General features: G+C 45.4%; 1 protein-coding gene across 4 annotated transcripts; it reads left to right on the forward strand.

Annotated features, from left to right (window-relative positions):
- The first annotated feature begins 1,102 nt into the window (after positions 1–1,102).
- Positions 1,103–19,062, forward strand: sfmbt1 (Scm like with four mbt domains 1). 4 transcript variants are annotated; one of them, XM_079748700.1, is made up of 21 exons: positions 1,103–1,180; positions 7,001–7,059; positions 7,147–7,241; positions 7,576–7,819; positions 8,853–8,941; positions 9,856–10,108; positions 11,727–11,824; positions 12,092–12,193; positions 12,504–12,663; positions 13,113–13,195; positions 13,542–13,686; positions 13,859–13,972; positions 14,130–14,172; positions 14,318–14,409; positions 14,518–14,657; positions 15,020–15,129; positions 15,467–15,642; positions 16,668–16,846; positions 16,956–17,180; positions 17,377–17,505; positions 17,711–19,062. In XM_079748700.1, the coding sequence occupies exons 2-21, from the start codon at positions 7,035–7,037 to the stop codon at positions 17,849–17,851; spliced, it is 2,643 nt and encodes an 880-aa protein (XP_079604826.1). In that variant the 5' UTR covers positions 1,103–1,180; positions 7,001–7,034; the 3' UTR covers positions 17,852–19,062. The 4 variants fall into 4 exon arrangements, with proteins under 4 accessions (XP_079604826.1, XP_079604829.1, XP_079604828.1 ...); XM_079748703.1 differs by having other exon boundaries at positions 14,318–14,385; XM_079748702.1 differs by having other exon boundaries at positions 14,321–14,409.
- The last annotated feature ends 106 nt before the right edge of the window (positions 19,063–19,168 follow it).

Consider the following 19,168-nt stretch of genomic DNA (forward strand, 5'->3'; position numbering starts at 1 on the left):
GACATTCCTGCAGTGCGCACACGGGTTTGGTTGAATGCTTGTGTCGTCTTCTACGTTCACTTAAATAACGCAGTAGTTTAGTTGGATCGGAAAAGTAGCCAAGACGATATAAGGATAAAAGAAAGCCTAGCCCACATTTTAACGACTGAAAGCTATCCCAGTTGTTGTGAAAGCTGGAGTATTTGTCAATGTTCCTCTAAGCTTTAAAGTTCTAACATATCGCCCTTGGTTCATGTTATTATACGCTATGTATAAAGGATTGAAATAATGAAGTGTACAATGCTTTCCTGGTGTGTTGTTTTGTATAGCTATATTGCAAAAACCTCGCCTCCGTTAGTTCTGTAAAGATAGCGACTGTATGAAACAGGGACAACATGCATGCCTCCACGATTTATCCCTACTGGTGGATTTTTCCTTGGATCTACGATTTTTTTTTTCTTGATTGGTTTTCCTACTCGTCGGCATGTATTCTCGATATTTCTCTATTGTGGGGGGAATGGTCTCTTGTAGGGGGTAATCGTCAGCAAAAGCCTGCATCGTTGAAGTGATGCCATGATGTGCGAAGTGATCACACTAGCATTGCCTTTCAATCATAGCCCCTCTTTATTGTTTAACAATAAAGTGATATCATTAAAGTAGCCATCCATTCTATCTATATATTATAATTGTTTTGCTGTGCGTTGTCTTTGTTTGGTTAACAAATAAACAATGATTGTTTGTATTCAAACAACGAGAGGAACAATGTCTTTAGGACCTATTCCTATTTTTCCCCCCAGAAAATTAATTTCACGGAGAGCTGGGCTACGTATTAACGAAAGTGGGTCGATTACTAATACACAATCCATTTCTAGTTCACCATTCACTCAAGTGTTGAATCCATTGGGAATGGGACAAAATAAATATATCAACGACTATATCAACTATATTCTACAATTTAAAAATAATGCAAATGGTAGGTCAATAAATTATTCATTTTTGTCAAGTTGTAGGTGTGCTTTATTCTCGATGTCATGTTATTTTATTGTGTGTGAAGATGGAAGTCATTTTTATACCCGGGCTGAGGACGGGTATAGGCGGCTGAGCATGCGCAGTGGCGACTTGTGCCATATTGGAATGAGGTCGTGAAACGACCAGGCGGAAAGAAACGGCACCTAAAACCGACTTGAAAAACTATTTACTGGTAAGAGACTAAATCTGTGACTGAATATTCACACACTGCATGTGGTTTATTACAGATTCCTTACGATGTTTCGCATTTTGCTTCTTTGTTCGTCTTTTTTCCCGTCTCTCAAAAAGATGAGTCGGGCTGTGTCGAGTGCAGGCGCCCTTATTGCTCGAGTCATGACGTTTCAGTAACTTGACTTGACTCACAGGCGTTGCATGTGCCAACCGTACACACGCCTGCATTAGGCACCACCTCGGATCCCAAGAGGCAATCTTGTGTTGGTTTTTCTCGATCGGAGCTTGACATTTCCTGTTTTTGTTAGCCCACGTCAGAGCGAAAGTTGGTTCGTCTCTGCAGAGCCACATTGCATTAACGGCTCCTCTAATGCTGAATGCTGCGGGTAGTCCGCACCGCACAGTCTACGGTCAGTACACGCGGGGTGAGCGACCGTTTAAAGATTCATCTGGGATATATATTTGTGTATGTATATTTATGTATGTATGTATGTGTATATATATATATATATATATATATATATATATATATATGTGTGTGTGTGTGTGTGTGTGTGTGTGTGTGTGTGTGTGTGTGTGTGAATGGAAAACCCTCAATAACAAATAACTCGTGATAGACCAAGTAATTTGTTGTGGTGAGGTGCCGAGGTCTCTCTATTGGGCTTAGCCATGTAATGTCTGTAACGTTATGCGTTCCCACAAACACGTTAAACGAACTCAAGTTACTATTAGATGTTTTGCCTTTTAAATGCGACATTTGAGTAAGTTATGTTTCGATGTTGGTTCGTTTTATCCGTGCTGCTTTTAACTTCCCCGTTGTGCAACTTGAGTGCGGCTGTGCGACGATGACATCCATGGTTCAGTTGGCTGTTGCAATGGTCAACGGGTAGTTTAATCCAATGTAAGCAGTTGTTGATCCTGGTGTAATACATGCAATGTGGATTTGAAGTGTTGCACCTCGTTTGCTTTCCACCTCTTTGGCTTTCAACATGGAGAGCCTTTTAGCATAGAGAGCTGGCGTACCCACAGCATTAGTTTGGACAGCAGGGTGAGTGGCCATGGACGCTCCAAGGGGCCACCCCGTAGTCCTATGGGGTTTAGTTAGTTAGTTTATAATAATAATAATAATAATAATAATAATAATAATAATAATAATAATAATAATAATAGTAATAATGTTGATAATAACAATAAAAATTGAAATCCCTATTTGACATTGGGCCACACTGCAACCGTCTGTTATTACAACATTTATTACTATTGTGTATTTTATTTTTTGTGTGTTCTCAACAACAGCGACCCAAAAACATTGTATTTGTAGGCTTTTTTTTTTCATATTGCACAATTCCATATTATTGATAATGAAAGCTGAGAGGCAAGTTAGATTTTTTTTTATAGAAACTAAAGTAGAGTTTTTGTTGATTTATTTGGGGAGAATAAGCCTTTGGTGTTAGAATAAAGAGTTGTATCAAATCTCCTGCTAGGTAGGATGTGAGTCTACCTGTATGCTTTTCACAGACATTTCTGATCTCCAGAAACTTGGTCCGAGAGTAAATACAACCTGAACGTATGCAAAACAACATTAATAGCATTTTAAGTGCAGTGTGTACTGTAAACAAATCCACCTCTTTGAATCTTATCTGCATCATCCGAAAACAAAATCCAAAAAGGAGAAGAGCGAGTCCCTGATCCAGAATGTTTGTGTCGGTAAACACAAAGCAAACAGTTTTCCCTTTCATCTGATTGCTCTCCAACAATACCGAGAAGTCTATGAAATGATCTCTTAACGTCTTTAAATCCCGCAGTCATCACGATGCTGGACACGATCCGCCTCACTTTTAGTTCTGGTTGTTTTGAAAAAAACTCTTGCTCTTTTTTTTTATCCATCTTATTTTCTAAGTGTCAACCCCACCCCCTCAAACACAATGAGGCCCTCTGGTGTGTGTGTATGTGTGTGTGTGTGTGGGGACAGGGAGCGGGAAGGGAGATGGGGAGCGCTGAGTGCAGGGCAGGGCGATGGGGTCGGGGGGCAGGGGGGAGCAGCATTGATCCATGCAGAGCACATGGGTCGCAGCGGCTGGCAGGGGAGAGGAGGTACAGGGGGTGGTTGACCGGCAAACTTTTAATAGAGACGTCAGACATGACAAAGACAGGGCTGACAGGCCAGCTGAAAGGATCCCTGGTGACGGAGAAACTGGGCTCGGCATCGCCATACGCCTGGCTCTCCACTATTGTCAGGACCCAAAGCCTTCAAGAGCCTTTTGTAAAAGTCGCCGCGTTTCCCTGCCTTATCTGATCCTTGTGGTTGTGTATGGGTGAATGCGGGGCCCTCTTTACTGTTGCATTAAACCAGCTGTTTTGAACACAACAAGAGGGTCTGTAGTCAAACAGCACAGCCGAGATGGATGCGATCGCTTTCATAGTGACAATAATTCATTATTAAGTGAACACTGATTGTGCACGTCGTTGTTGCCTTCTGCCCGGCAATGAAATCCAGAGTGCAGTAGCCTAGTGGTTTTGTTTTTTGAGTTTTTTAAATCACCACTATGCATAGTCCCATGAATCTTCGGTTTGACTGGATTAGGCTGCTTTCCTTAAGAGGTATTCAATGCTTTTTAAACAAGCAGCTTGTGTTGCAGCACACTGGGTGTCTCTGACTCGTAAGACTGGCAACGTGCTTGCTAGTTTTCTGTTTCAGTTCTCTGCCGTTCTCGTGTCAATCTCCACTTTGGGAGCTGGGTGACTTGTGGTTCTCGGTTGCGTACCATCTGGCGTATCACTCAGGTGGTGGTATCCTTGCCGTGCTGATGAATGATAGATATGCACCATGTAATTTGGGATTTTACTCTCCTTTCTTACTCTTTCCTATTGATTGCATCCAGGAGCTTTTTAGATATGCTGAGAATATGAACACTGTAGAATCCCCAAGGCTTTCGTCTCTCGACTTATGTTTCGTTTAATTGAAATCAAGCTTTGAAAGACCAAAGATATTTTGATTTATTATTGGTTTAGAGTCTGACAAAATGCAAATTCACATCATGTTGGCCTTGATGCAATATGTGCTGAGACTATAACACTTTTGGTTGTATATATATATATATATATATATATATTTCTGTTTCTGTTTCTAAGAGCAGAAACAGAAATTTGTGTGGTATCTGGTGGCCATTTGACTTCCCTTCCTATTAGTGGAGAGTAAAATATAGTTCAGCATCAAACAGCCACTGTGGGGACACATTCTTTCCCAGTGCTTGTATTCAGGCCTCTGCATACTGCTAGGCAAGGCAAGGCAACTTTATATATATAGCTTATCATACAAGAGGCAGACTCAAAGTGTTTCACATAGAAACATTGTCATACAATAAAATGAAATAATAAAATAAAATAGATGCGTAAAAGAAAATAAAGGCAAAGTAAAAAATATATTGTATGTATGTATTTAAGATTTAAAAGAAGGCTATGGCAAATATCAAAGTCTTCAGTCTTGTTTTAAAATTGGTCAGAGTTGGGGCAAGTCTTAAATCCTCAGGAAGTTTATTCCAGCTATTTGTTGCATAGTAACTAAATCCTGCTTTCCCATGTTTCGTGTTTACTCTGGGGATAATTAACAGATTGGTCTCAGAAGATCTTAGTTGTCTAGAGGGCTTATGTAGTGGAAGCATATCAGTTCTATACCTCGGCCCTAAACCATGTAGGGACTTATAGGTCAGCAGCATGATTTTTAAATCCATTTTTAAATCAATTCTCGGACATACAGGGAGCCAATGTAACATTTTAAGAAATGTGTGTAATGTGTTCATATTTTTTGGTCTTTGTTAGAACTCCAGCAGCAGCGTTCTGAACAAGCAGTAGTTGCCTTAGTATTTTCCTTGGGAGTCCTGTAAGGAGACCATTGCAGTAATCGAGCTTCCTAGTGATAAAGGCATGGTCCTCGGTGGACATGAGCCCTCTAAGTCTACGTTTTTAAGGTGATAATAAGCAGATTTTGCAACTGATTTGATGTGACTGTCGAAATGTAAGTCTAAATCCATGATAACCCCTAGATTTCTGGCTTTGATTGAGGTTTTCAGGGATAGATAGTGAAGGTGTTTGGTTACTTTAAGCCTTTCCGTTTTAGGACCAAATACAATTATCTCGGTTTTGTCATTTAGTTGAAGGAAATGTTGCCACATCCAGCCTTTAACTTGCTCAATGCACTGGCACAGCAGATTTATGGCCGAGAGTAATTTGCTAGGGTGCTTGTATGTGTGTACTACTGCTAGGGTTCTTATATTTAGGGCTGTGTACTACTGCTAGGGTTCTTGTATTTAGGGCTGTGTACTACTGCTAGAGTTCTTATATTTAGGGCTGTGTGTTTACTACTGCTAGGGTTCTTATATTTAGGGCTGTGTACTACTGCTAGGGTTCTTATATTTAGGGCTGTGTACTACTGCTAAGGTTCTTATATTTAGGGCTGTGTACTACTGCTAGGGTTCTTATATTTAGGGCTGTGTACTACTGCTAGGGTTCTTATATTTAGGGCTGTGTACTACTGCTATTGTTCTTATATTTAGGGCTGTGTACTTCTGCTAGGGTTCTTATATTTAGGGCTGTGTACTACTGCTAGGGTTCTTATATTTAGGGCTGTGTGTTTACTACTGCTAGGGTTCTTATATTTACGGCTGTTCTTATATTTAGGGCTGTGTACTACTGCTAGGGTTCTTATATTTAGGGCTGTGTACTACTGCTAGGGTTCTTATATTTAGGGCTGTGTGTTTACTACTGCTAGGGTTCTTATATTTAGGCCTGTGTACTACTGCTAGGGTTCTTATATTTAGGGCTGTGTACTACTGCTAGGGTTCTTATATTTAGGCCTGTGTACTACTGCTAGGGTTCTTATATTTAGGGCTGTGTGTGTACTACTGCTAGGGTTCTTGTATTTAGGGCTGTGTACTACTGCTAGGGTTCTTATATTTAGGGCTGTGTGTTTACTACTGCTAGGGTTCTTATATTTAGGGCTGTGTGTTTACTACTGCTAGGGTTCTTATATTTAGGGCTGTGTACTACTGCTAGGGTTCTTATATTTAGGGCTGTGTGTGTACTACTGCTAGGGTTCTTATATTTAGGGCTGTGTGTGTACTACTGCTAGGGTTCTTATATTTAGGGCTGTGTGTGTACTATTGCTAGGGTTCTTATATTTAGGGCTGTATGTGTACTATTGCTAGGGTTCTTATATTTAGGGCTGTGTACTACTGCTAGGGTTCTTATATTTAGGGCTGTGTGTGTACTACTGCTAGGGTTCTTATATTTAGGGCTGTGTGTGTACTACTGCTAGGGTTCTTATATTTAGGGCTGTGTGTGTACTATTGCTAGGGTTCTTATATTTAGGACTGTGTGTGTACTATTGCTAGGGTTCTTATATTTAGGGCTGTGTGTGTACTATTGCTAGGGTTCTTATATTTAGGGCTGTGTGTGTACTATTGCTAGGGTGTTTGTATTCAGGGCTGTGCTTTTCGTCCTGCTGGGGTTTTTTTTTCAGGGCTCTGTGTTTACTACTGCCAGAACAATTTCTTCCCGCAAATTAGGTTGATCTCTAATGAGTTGTACAAATTAACATACTAGCAAACCTCTGCTAGTTAGATCTGCTTATTTGGAGAGGTGTATGGAAAGCATACAGCGGTGCCCTATGTGGGCAGTAGCAACAGACCAGTAAGCTGTACGGCACAAGTATAATTGACCCTTTGATGCACTAGCCTTGTGCACCAGAGGACAAATTATACTTTGATGCTCTGGCCTTGTGCACTTAATGATAACCATAATAGATATCCTCTGTCCCCTGCAGCACTACGAGACTTGGCCTAAAGGGGGCGCCCAAAATGAGTCAGGAACCACTGGAGTCCGGTAGGTACCCTCAATATTCAATGATACCATCTGTTGAGTATTGGTGCAGTCAGACCAGAAGATGAGCTGTTCTGTGTGTGTGTGCAGAAAGGGACTCTGGTCAGGATGTGTCCGACTTCAACTGGGACGACTACCTCGAAGAGAGCGGGGCCACGTCCGTGCCTCATCATGCCTTCAAACATGTGAGTAGCAGGGTTTCCCGCAGATCATTTGTCAGTTAAGGCGGTAGGATTCAGGGAAGTGGGGGGGGATGGTTTGCTGTCGGACTGGGGGGGGGGGGGGGGGGGGGGGATACATATTTTTTGACGTCATAGTAAAGGCAGCAGGCGTGTGTCGCTTAGGCAGCTGCCTAAGCTGTAAAGTGCTGTAGCGCGGATGGGGAACGAGGGAAGGGAAAGCCCCCCGTCGGGGGTGTCAACGTGAAGAATTAACAACCTTGTTTTAAATGTCTGGCTCTGGCTCTCCACCCCCCGTCTCACTCTTCCTCTCTCTCTCTCTCTCTCCTCACACACACAGGTGGACCAGGGCCTGCAGACGGGCCTGGCGCCAGGCATGAAGCTGGAGGTGTGTGTGCGTGCGGAGGCCGACAGCCCTTACTGGGTGGCCACCATCATCACCACCTGCGGCCAGCTGCTGCTGCTGCGCTACGAGGGTTACCAGGACGACCGGCGCGCCGACTTCTGGTGTGACATCATGACAGCCGACCTCCACCCGCTGGGCTGGAGCCGCCAGCAGGGCAAGACCATGAGGGCCCCTGAAGGTGAGGGCCCCGGCCGTCTGTGGAAAGAGAGAGGGGGGGGGGAGAATAGGCCTTTGTCTTAGTCTCCTTCGACCTCTATTTAAGGGATTTGGCTTCCAAAAATTAGTTAATTTTTCACAATTTAATTTGTTATTCAAACCTTCTGGCGTGGATGGCAAGTTAAGGTCATTGCACATTGCAGTTTGTTTTACGGAATTGTACAATCGTATCTGCACATGACACACTTTTACATTGGCATGTTTTCACGTCATGTATATAGCCGCAGTGTCACATGGTAACTGTAGGCCTATCCTACTGGCCATCCCGTTCTTTAAACAGATTGAACAGATCCGTCAATAAATAGACAAGGCTCCGTTTCAATTATTGTTGGACCAACACTAGTTTTGGGTTCAGTCAGTAGAAGGGCCATAGATATCAAGGTGTCAAAAGATAGTTTTTATGTCCATTATATTCTGGTCTCGGGTGTTTAATGGTGTGTTTCAACCGGAGGGTGCTGGTCGGTTCGGTGCGCAAAGGATCGCGTTTTCACCGCCAAAAGTGGGCGTGACCCGGACTGAGACGTACTCGTCTCGCAGTACTCCTCCGATGGGGTACTGAGACGCCTGAAAGGGTGCCGGCAAGTTCGAGCTACACACGCCGTCCGTTGATTGGTCGACAGAATCGCACTTCCGTGCGACAGGGGGATGATAACAAACAAACACATTATCCGCGAGGTATTTCTGGACACCGTCGAAAGCTTCGTTTATCGAAGAAAATGTCGGGCAAAAGTTTGCCGTCCTTCTTGGACGTCCTACATTGTTGATCTCTGTTCATTGTGCGCGTTTTCTTTTTCCTTGGATTTATTAGCAGGCTACACTGTGTCGGGCTGCTATGAGGTCACGATGCTAACGTAGCTGCCGTGGCTATCGCCATCTGGCGTAAACCCCCCCCCCCCACCATAAGGGTACTGTCGGCGGTGGAAACGCGAGGCATACCTGAGCCGCACCGAACCGACCCGCATAAGCTACCTGTGTCTCTGTGTTTCTGGTCTCAGGGGTGCGTGAGAAGCACCAGGACTGGGAAGTCTTGCTGGAGACGGCCATTGCTGAGGAGGGCAGCGCTCCTGCCAACCTGCTGGAAATGGTGTGTACTCAGTCTTGAGTGTGTGTGTGTGTGTGTGTGTGTGTGTGTGTGTGGCCCTGTTCACATCTGCCATTAACATGCGTCTTGGGTGATCTGAAGTGGACTGCTCTAGGTAAGTCGGTTCACACCTGTCATTTGAAGGCGTCTCCATATGCGGTCCTCATTTCCGTTTGCAAAGACCAAATGCGTTGATGTTTTCAACCGGCGGGAGGCAGCAATAAACTTCCACATGCCTAGTCTGCCAAAATGGAAAAGAAGAAGCAATCAAAACAATACAGCAAACCAAGTCTGATTTACATTATGAGGCTACCTTCAGTTGAGTGGGCGGTTTGTTATTTTGGCCCAGGACACATTGTCCTACAAACTGCTAAAATAATATGGCTTTTTGCGGCCCAGTCCACCTCTGAATGTGGACTGAGCTATGGGATTGAAATGCATTTCTCAATGTTCTCAATGCATCTTGGGTCCATTACCACCTGTACTAAGAGCTGCCCACGTTTGAACGGCTCACCCAAGACGCACACTAATGCCAGGTCTGACCAGGGCGAGTGGGTGAGTTAGTGGGTGTGTGTCTGTGGGTTTGTGTGTCTTTTAATCCCATATTAAGCAGGTCAAGGTCAAACCTTGTTCTGAATTCTAGTTATTGATCTATGAACATATTTGTACAACACATCATAATAAAAAATGTGTAAATGAATGAAGATAAAACCATGCATACATTTGGCCTTATGTCCTATCAGACTGTATACTTCAACTGAAAGTAGTTTCCTAGCCTATCTGGTGCTGATGATGCAGGGCGTTCTCTCATAGTGCATCATATCCCTCGCCTAGTGCATGTCCAACAACCACACAGAGACCCTGGGCATTCTGCCTTTAAGGCCCACTCGTTATGACCCTAACCTCCACCCCGCCAGCCCCAGCGCGGTAAGGACCCGATGGAGCTGCTGTGCGCCGGCTGCTACGTGGAGCTCCAGGACTCCAGTGACCCTGGCCTGGCCTGGGCCGCCGAGGTGGAGGAGAACGTGGGCGGGAGACTGAAGCTGCGGCCGCTCGGCACCGAGGGGCTGGCCGACACGCCCTCCACCCTCTGGGTCTACTACCTCCACCCACGCCTCCACCCGCCCGGCTGGGCCCAGGAGCACGGCTGCACCCTCAGGCCCGCCCAAGGTCAGCCACGCCGACTATACGGCTCTCCGCGTTTGTCTTCACCCATGGTGGATTTTTTTCTTCCATGTTGTTGTTTTTTTTCTAAAGGGATTTCATTGGATTGTATGGGTGCTGCTGCTGCTGCTGTATAGCTGGCCCGGCTCATGGCTTTGGATGCAGGGCCACAGAACTCATTTAAAACCAAACACCATGGCTGAATGGAGCCGTCTTTAAAATGTTGCTGAAGGTTATTTAGCAGAAAAGGCTTGGTTCGACGCTTTAAACAAATAATTAAATGCTGAGGGCATTTTGTTTTGAGGTCGACTGTTTGGAATGAAATAAGAAATTTTAGAGGATGTCAAAGGATTTCAACCTGTCAATACAATTTAAATGAGCATGGGCTTGTAGTAACTAGTTTCTGAAGAAAATATGTCTATTAAGCCAAGGTATTTTGTGAACCAACTGGTTTGAGCACTTCTGTACTGTTAATCTTGGCTCGAACCTGTTGTCAAGCTTCCATTTTGTGGTTCATTAATGCAGAACTATATTGCAGCCTCAAGGGAGAGAAACTGTTTTGATAATGTGGCAAATGGATGATGGGTTATGATGAAAAATGTGGAAATATCTTTTTTCAAATGTGAAGATTTTGTGTAAAGAGGTTCTCTGATCAAACTTGGGTGAATCCTACTTATTCAATCCTCATTTCATCCAATGTGTTGTTTTTGGCTTAACCCAAGCTTGTAAACTGAAAGGCAAACGTTAAGTTATTACCAATCGATGCTTTCCTTCCCATTTATTTAAAGCTGTTTAAACCCCCCTATAAATTTTTGATGGGGTAGTATTATATATATTTTCATGTCAAATTTCTCATGATTACAACTTATGTCTTCAAAATATCTCATACACTTTCACCAAGGAATAGCATAGAAAAGTATTGTCTGAATAGAATTGAACTCATAAGTCATTTATATTAAGGGGGCACTCGCTGATGGTTGGTCTGAATGTTATTTGGGGATAGGTTCATCTCGAATGACTTCCAGCTGTGGCATCGCAGCTGCCAACGATTCTCAATCGCACATCTTTACCTTCGACTATGTCTTCTCTATAAAACCAGGACCATTCCTGAGAGGTTTGCATACTGATAAATAACAACCAAGCCTGCATAGTCTGCCCGAAAACATGCTCCCTATAACCATTCATTTCTAAATTTCCAATATTTGACATAGTTCATTTCTGTGGCTGGCTGGAGGGGTCAGACGGATCAGAATTGAATTTGAATTTGAATTGAGATTCACAGACACTGCATCTTTTGAGCCCTGGGATATGCGCTGGTGGAATATAATGAAGGGTTTCAGCTGATATATACGGCCTGATTAATTCAGCCGACCAGCATTAAACCTTTTCTTTACTTCTCCTCCATCTTGAATAGCGATGGCCTTTTTAATGCTTTCAAACTTTTGATTCCAGAATAACATTGTATTTCTTTGTCTCAGTGGCTGGTAGGGTTATGTACTGTGAAATATGCCTTTTAAAGTATTCCAAATGATATAATAGGTTTGAACCGGCTTGGCCTCTCTGTATTTGTTACTCCTTCAACTTGTTCAGCATCTGATTCGATATGCTCTCTCCGGTCACCCAGATCTGCTGGCCCTGCAGACAGCAGAGGAGTGGGAGGTGGTGAGACAGCGGATACAGGAGCTGCCACAAGATGATGCTCTGGATGAGGTGTTTCCCAAGGTACCGCCACCCTTCATACTGCCCCCCCGAGGCCCCACCCTGTTTCATCTCATAATAACGGGGATTTGCTAATAATAATAATAATAATAATAACAGGTGCATCAACAAAAGAGCCTTGATATTCCGGTCTGTATCCTCAGCTTTAAGTGTGTGTGTGTGTGTGTGTGTGTGTGTGTGTGTGTGTGTGTGTGTGTGTGTGTGTGTGTGTGTGTGTGTGTGTGTGTGTGTGTGTGTGTGTGTGTGTGTGTGTGTGTGTGTGTGTTTCAGGACCAGACTCCCATCACGGCACACAGTTTTAAGGAAGGCATGAAACTGGAGGCTGTTGACCCGACTGCTCCCATCTCCATCAGTCCGGCTACTGTCACCAAGGTAACGGTCGGCCGTGTACCCCTCCGTCAAAATCTCCCTCCTCTTCTGCTTGTTTGCCTGCCACCCTGAGGCAATGAAAACAAAAAAAAAATCCAAGCTAAAAGCCATTTTCGCGAAATAATCACAAAGCTTTTGAAATACAAACGACTGACTGACACTTGTGATGTGGAGGTGTAATGTGTTCTACTAGCATTGAAGAAAGGAACCGCGTGCTTTATGCACCAGTGGGTAAAAACTGAATGGGTCCTGTCTCCGTCTCCTGTCTCCGTCTCTGTGTCTGTCTCACGCGTTATGTCTCTGTCTCTCTCAGGTGTTTGACGAGCTCTACTTCCTGGTTAAGATGGATGACCTCTGCGGTATGGACGAGGGGGACGGTGGCGGCCGCTCCTTCCTGCGCCACCGAGAGAGTCCCGGGATCTTCCCTGTGCAGTGGAGCCTCAAAAACGGGCTGCCCCTCTGCCCGCCCCGGGGTGTGTGACCTCTGCTCCATTGCGTTGTGTGCATGCTTAGGAATATTGATCTACCCTCGCACCACCACAGCCAGAGCGTCTGCCAGCTCTGAGAGTGGTATTGTTCGCTATGTATATTTAATCCAACCATCTCCATGCAATTGTCATGGGGATGATGCAAATATTGTGTAAAAACAAATGATGTAAGCTCATGTAAAGCACCCTGCTTTACAAGTGTTGTTACCACCTTTATATATTATCATCTCACACATTTCTAACAGGGTTATTTAAATAGAGTTGAGCTGGATTTGTTTCTTTTCTGACATGCAATAAATTATCTAATTCATATTCAATTTCCCCAACCGATAAGACATCGCATGTTACAGTATCATCAACACCGCTGATATCAGCACAAACACAGGGCCCTAGCCTGCAGCCCTCCCATCTATAATGTAGCGCTGTGTTCCCAGGCTACCAGGGGCAGGACTTCGACTGGGCCGACTACCTGAAGCAGAGTGAGGCAGAGGCGGCTCCACAGCATTGCTTCTCCGCGGTGAGTCCCCCGTCACGCCAGGCTGCTGCCGGGCATGTACCAAACGATCTATCTATATATACCAAAGTCCTGCAGTGAATGCTTTTACTATTGGGAGATGTGCCCTCTTTATCTCTCATACCTGCCTTTTTTGTAGGGTGGGGAAATAACCCATTAAAATAGAATCTTTTTTTTTTTACTGTAAGACACAATGTGAAATGTATGCTGAAGTGACCGTTTGACACCGAACTCGTGCAACATTTGGGTCAAGAGGATCTTGTTGCTATTAAGATGTCACCAATGACTACATTACAAATGCTAAATGCTTCCTCGGCCTCTGAAATACCATTTCTTCCCCCTCTAAAAGACGTTGTTCACCAGCCAAGAGCCGACGGAGCACAGCTTCAAAGTGGCCATGAAGCTGGAGGCGGTCAACCCTCTGTCACCCGAGAATATTCATGTGGCAACGGTCAGCAAGGTCAAAGGGCAATACATCTGGCTCAACCTAGAAGGTGAGGAAAAGAGGGCCGCTGTGGGGGGGGGTGTTTTCGCACTCTCGCTCTCGCTTTCTCTCGCTCTCTCTCACGCGAAGTTTTCAAATATAACTGGGTTGTTATCAAATGATATGATATTATGATTATTATAGTAATAAGGATCTAATCTAATGGCGGTGTGTGTTGGTAGGGCTGAAGCAGCCCATGCCGGAGGTGGTCGTCCACGTAGACTCCATGGACATCTTCCCCATCAGCTGGTGTGAGACCAATGGCTATCCTCTGGTCTACCCCATCAAGCCCCCAGGTACGCAGCCTGCCGCGCCCGTCAGCAAGAAACAGCTCACACCGACACAGTCCAGCTGTATCACCTCCATACGTTAAGGAGGCCTCCTGTGCTGTGACTTCAATGGACCTCATTAGGTGCAATGTAACGCTGGTCTCTCGCTCTCACTCTCTCACAGTGGAGAAACAGAGGAAAGTTGCAGTGGTGCAGCCAGAGAAACAGTGAGTCGAACAGGGACTTTATCTTCAGCTGTGTGTGTGTGCGTGCGTGCGTGCCTGTGTGTGTGATATAGATATATATAGATAGAGATGTAAATTTGTTGTTTGTTTTTTGCTGGTTCCTGAGTCTTCTTTCCTTGAATTACAGCAGATCTCAACCCAAGTCCTCCGCACCTGACTCTGAGAGGCAGCAAATGGGCAGCCAATCAGAACTAGGTGAGGGATGTCGGCCCATCAGAGGTATATATATTTTTTTTTTTCACAACAAATAGAAAGCCCCCCCCCCCGACATACGCACTCCACAACGCATCCCACATGCTTACCTCGGTGTCCGGTCCATATGAGCAGGGCAGGGGAATGGGAAGTACTGCTGCCCAAAGATCTACTTCAACCACCGCTGCTTCTCCGGGCCCTACCTCAACAAGGGCCGCATCGCAGAGCTGCCCCAGTTCATCGGGCCTGGCAACTGTGTTCTGGTGCTGAAAGAGGTGAGGTGCATCCCATCACCTCTGTCCATTCATAAAAGGAGTTTTCCTTTAAAGGTATTTGTTTTACGAGGCATGCCTTGCAAGCCTTCGGGTTGAACATTATAGTACTGCTGTTAGATTTGATTAGATACAACTAGTAGGAGAAATTTGTTTGTCAAACTCAACTACGACAGTACATTACGTTCCAACAATGTCAGGGCCGCCAGCTGAGCCGACTTGTGTTTTCTATTCGTATGCCGTTTGTTTATCCAGAGGGACTTCACAGTGAATTCTCAGTGAGTTAGACAATGAGCCGGTAGTGGGTAGGCGTCCCGCAGTGTTCAACGCGCTAACCGCTAGAATGTTGTTTGTGGCGTGTGGAGGTGCTGACTCTGCTGATCAACTCGGCCTACAAGCCCAGCCGTGTGCTGCGGGAGCTGCAGCTGGACCAGGAGGGCCGGTGGCAAGGTCACGGAGAGACTCTGAAGGCCAAGTGAGTGCGACACACGCTCGTCTGTTTAACCAGGGGACCGCAACACTCATGACCACCTGAAAAATATACAGGAATAGGTCGAAGCAGATGGTGGATGAGACCTGAAGGACTATAGAGAATTGTAGAGCTGGGATAAAAGCAGAACTGGGGAAACGGAATAGAGAAAAAGAGGTCATGGTAATCTTGGTTCTAGCTTCCAAGACATGTCTTCTGTTAGGCTAGGCCCTAGCTTGATAGAGGTGCTCACTCAAACCCTCTGGAAGGATAAGGCAAAATGTGAGAAAGATGGCGAGTCTATGAATATTTGATCAGCTAAACCTTTTTATTTGATGGTCAGGTACAAAGGAAAGAGCTACCGGGCCACTGTGGAGATAGTGCGCACTTCTGACCACGTTGCAGAGTTCTGCAGGAAAACCTGCATCAAACTGGAGTGCTGCCCTAACCTGTTTGGACCACGGATGGTTCTGGACCGCTGCTCGGAGAACTGCTCCGTACTCACCAAGACCAAATACAGTAGGTCCCCCTGCCGGGCTTTGGATTGGACCATAACCCTGCATTCTTCAAAGCATCTTCCAGCATGTTTTTATTAAATACATGTCAGGAAGAAATATTGGTTTGAACTAAGACCCTTTCGGCTGAGATCCTGACCACGTTCCTTGATAATGTAGTCCAAAGTTCTATTTGCTGAATTACGGTTGCAGGTGTTAGGGTAAGCATCGCTATGGCGATATGTTGGTACCTGTACATTCTGACACTGGGTCCTTAGCTTCTCTTATCTCAGGTAGCGACTGCAGCGCTGGCGGCTCTTCCTCTGCTCACACCTCTTTTCTCACTGACTCCATTAAGGGATTAGCATGTGCAGCAGACGAGCCCTGGATGGGAGGGAGGGAGGGAGGAGAGGCAGAGCACTAAGTGCCCAAAAACATAGGAAATATATATTCTTCCAAATATTGTAGCGGGCCTGTGGGTGTGTCTCCCGGCCACCAAGTTGAACAGACAATACCAACACAACACACAAGGCAGGTTCAACTTAGGATGGTTTATGCACCTAGTAAACACAACCAGGGTAAGAAAAGGGTCATCCAACTCCTTTATGATCCATTCCTCTCTGTATCTTGCTAGTCCTAGCTCTGGCTTGTGGTAGCCTGCTCTCCCTTTTAACTGCAAGCACTCCAGCTTAATGGCCTTCAGGCCTGCCTCGTTAACTGGAGGAAGTCCATGTATGGCCTGGGGGTGGAGCCAGCAGGTTGCCAGACCTACCACTCCCCTCACTCCTCCCTGGTGTCTGCCACAATATATTGAAATGTAATCTAAAAAGAAATGAAACGTGTGAATTGGTCTTTCTTTGTTCTTGGGATAATGCTTCCAGGTCTAGGTTTAGTTTACAAGAAGATAAATTGCAAACTTTATTCAGCTGGATGCTTTGTAATTTCTCAGCTAGGGAATTAACGTACAAATGGAATAAGAATGCAAATAGAAATCCATCTGTTGTGTATTCTCAACCATGACCGTTTCTCTTCCTCGTCTCGAATCTTCAGCATATTATTACGGCAAGAAGAAGAGTAGGCGGGTGGGCCGGCCTCCCGGGGGTCACTCCAACCTTGAAGGAGGGGCGAAGAGGAGGGGAAGGAGGAGGAAGAGGAGGAACGGGCTCTTCGTGCACAAGAAGAGGCGTTCTTCAGCCTCGTTGGACAACACGCCCGCCGGGTCTCTGCAGGTAACACACACACTGCGCACGCCCACTCACGTACCAAAACACACGCTGATGGGTACTCCACAGAACCCCTTACACGCTCGGTAAGGTCTGCTTGTCCGGACCCCCCCAGGGCAGCGGAGATGAGGAGGACCTGGACGAAGACGAGTCCCTGAGCGAGGACTCCGGCTCGGAGGTGCAGGATGAGCTTCAGGACGACTCGGAGTACTCGGTGGGGAAGTCCCTCCCCGCCACGCCCTCCCCCTCGCCGCCGGCCACGCCGCGGCCCACACGGCGCCGGCGGAAGCCCTGCTCACCGTCCTTCTCCGATGACGAAAACCGCCCGCCGTCACCCAAGGTACCCGAACGAGCGCCCGCCGGTGATCACGCCGCATTGATAGTCTGATGCAGCTCATTTCCAACCCGGCCTCAGGCCTTCAAACGACAACAACCTTCCATGCTCTGCAAATGGGTCATCTGGTAGATTAGCACGGTTGCCTTATTTTGTGTGTGTGTGTGTCTGTGTCTGTGTGCGTGCGTGTGTGTGTGTCCAGATCGCTAAGACGGAGCCGCCACAGAAGCTGTGTTTGGACACCAGCCCCCTGGAGTGGAGCGTCACGGATGTGGTGCGGTTCATCAGGACCACTGACTGTGCCCCTCTCGCCCGCATCTTCCTGGATCAGGTACACACATCCGACAAACTGGGTTTCATTATGTTGTGCGTGTGCGAGTGGGTCAGCGACATTCAATGTTAAGCATTTGCAATGATCGAAATGGCTGTGAAAGCGCTTAAAAAACTGTGAGTGGAACCTCTAATACTATAAACTGTATGCTTGTTGTGGATGCGGCATGCACGTTTGTAATGCTTACCGGTGTCGTCTCTCCCAGGAGATTGACGGACAGGCGCTACTCCTGCTCAACCTGCCAACAGTCCAGGAGTGCATGGACTTGAAGCTGGGACCAGCCATTAAGCTCTGCCACCACATTGAGAGGGTGAAGCTAGCGTTCTATCAGCAATTTGCCACCTAGCTGAGGGAAGGGCCGGACATTGGCCCACCTCCCTCCTCTCTGTGTTCGTCTTGGTCAGTAAAATAATGTATCTACCCCTGGGTATCCTTTTGGAAACCTTCATATTTCCCTTCATGGAAAATGTCAGACATTTTAAGCGCCATTAAATAGCGTTCCTGGCTTGAGGAGATCAAGGTTGACGTGACGACAGCAATGGTCCATCTGTGATTTCTTAATCTGCTCTGCTGCTGGCTTGAGACGTTTACCATTAGCTTACTACAACATATGCTTACTCCCATCATCCTCAAGAAGGGATCACAAGTGAATCACAATCTATTTACTTAATTTCAGTAAACGTAATTTTGCTTTCTGTTTACATAGAAGACATGCCAGATGTAGAAGAAAGATGTTTAATGTTCTCCATTCAGTATGTCTTATGTTTGAGCCGGGGACAACGCCACAGTCTGGTGGCTTTCGGGATAACACTGTTTCTTCTAAAGAGCGGTAAACAATGCGACTGATGTTATTTTGTAAGCACAAGCAAAACTGTATGTGATGACTGTATTCAACGTGTATATAGCAAGGCATGCAGGGGCGTAGGAATGAGTTTAAAATTGGGGGGCACACATCGGAAACCTGACAGATCCGGTGTCATTTTTAGGTGGGACAAATGCGCCTGTCTCGGATATTGGAGGGGACATGTCCCCTCCGTCCCCCCCGGTTCCTACGCCCTTGAAGGCATGTGTTTGTAAATAGTGTACATAGTCTCAAGATTCTTCTAGTGCAACAGGGTGAGTAGATTTTCTATTTAGCAATGCAAAATGCATTTATTAATATCCCAAGGCATAGGCCTACACTTGCACAGTAAATCCTTAAACATTTTTATTTGGAATAAAGTCGAACCTATTGTTAGCTAGATTTAGAAATGGGACATATTGTGGAATTAGGCCTGCACGTTTGACGTTATACTTGAGATAATTCCTAAATAAATGAATATTTTGGGCAGCACAAATAAATTACAATTATTATGCCAACAGTTAACTTTATACTTGTGAATGAGCAGTTTCTAAATGAACCGGAACTCTCAACTTCTTTTCAATATATGTATTTTGTGGTGTTTCGATTTGTGTCAAATAATTGTTTTCAGTCGCCTACTCAGCAGATACAGTTGTACAGAAAACAAATTCAATTTCATGACTTTCCTTTTGAACATCTATTGTTATTTAAGAAATTGCAGCAATAAAATGATAAATGGTTCGAAAACATTTCTTCGCTGGATTCTTACTACACTTCCCATCATGCACCCGTTTTACGTTGGTCGCGTGAAATGACGTATGT

This window comes from Pollachius pollachius (genome assembly GCF_949987615.1).
Source record: "Pollachius pollachius genome assembly, chromosome: 12".
NCBI classification, from domain to species: Eukaryota; Metazoa; Chordata; class Actinopteri; order Gadiformes; family Gadidae; genus Pollachius; species Pollachius pollachius.

Excerpts from the sequence above, each read along its gene's own strand:
- sfmbt1 (XM_079748700.1), top strand. The coding sequence starts at position 7,035 with ATGAGTCAGGAACCACTGGAGTCCG. Across the intron at positions 14,410-14,517 it reads GGGATGTCGGCCCATCAGAG|GGCAGGGGAATGGGAAGTAC; the intron begins GTATATATATTT and ends CCATATGAGCAG. Across the intron at positions 14,658-15,019 it reads GTGTTCTGGTGCTGAAAGAG|GTGCTGACTCTGCTGATCAA; the intron begins GTGAGGTGCATC and ends TGGCGTGTGGAG.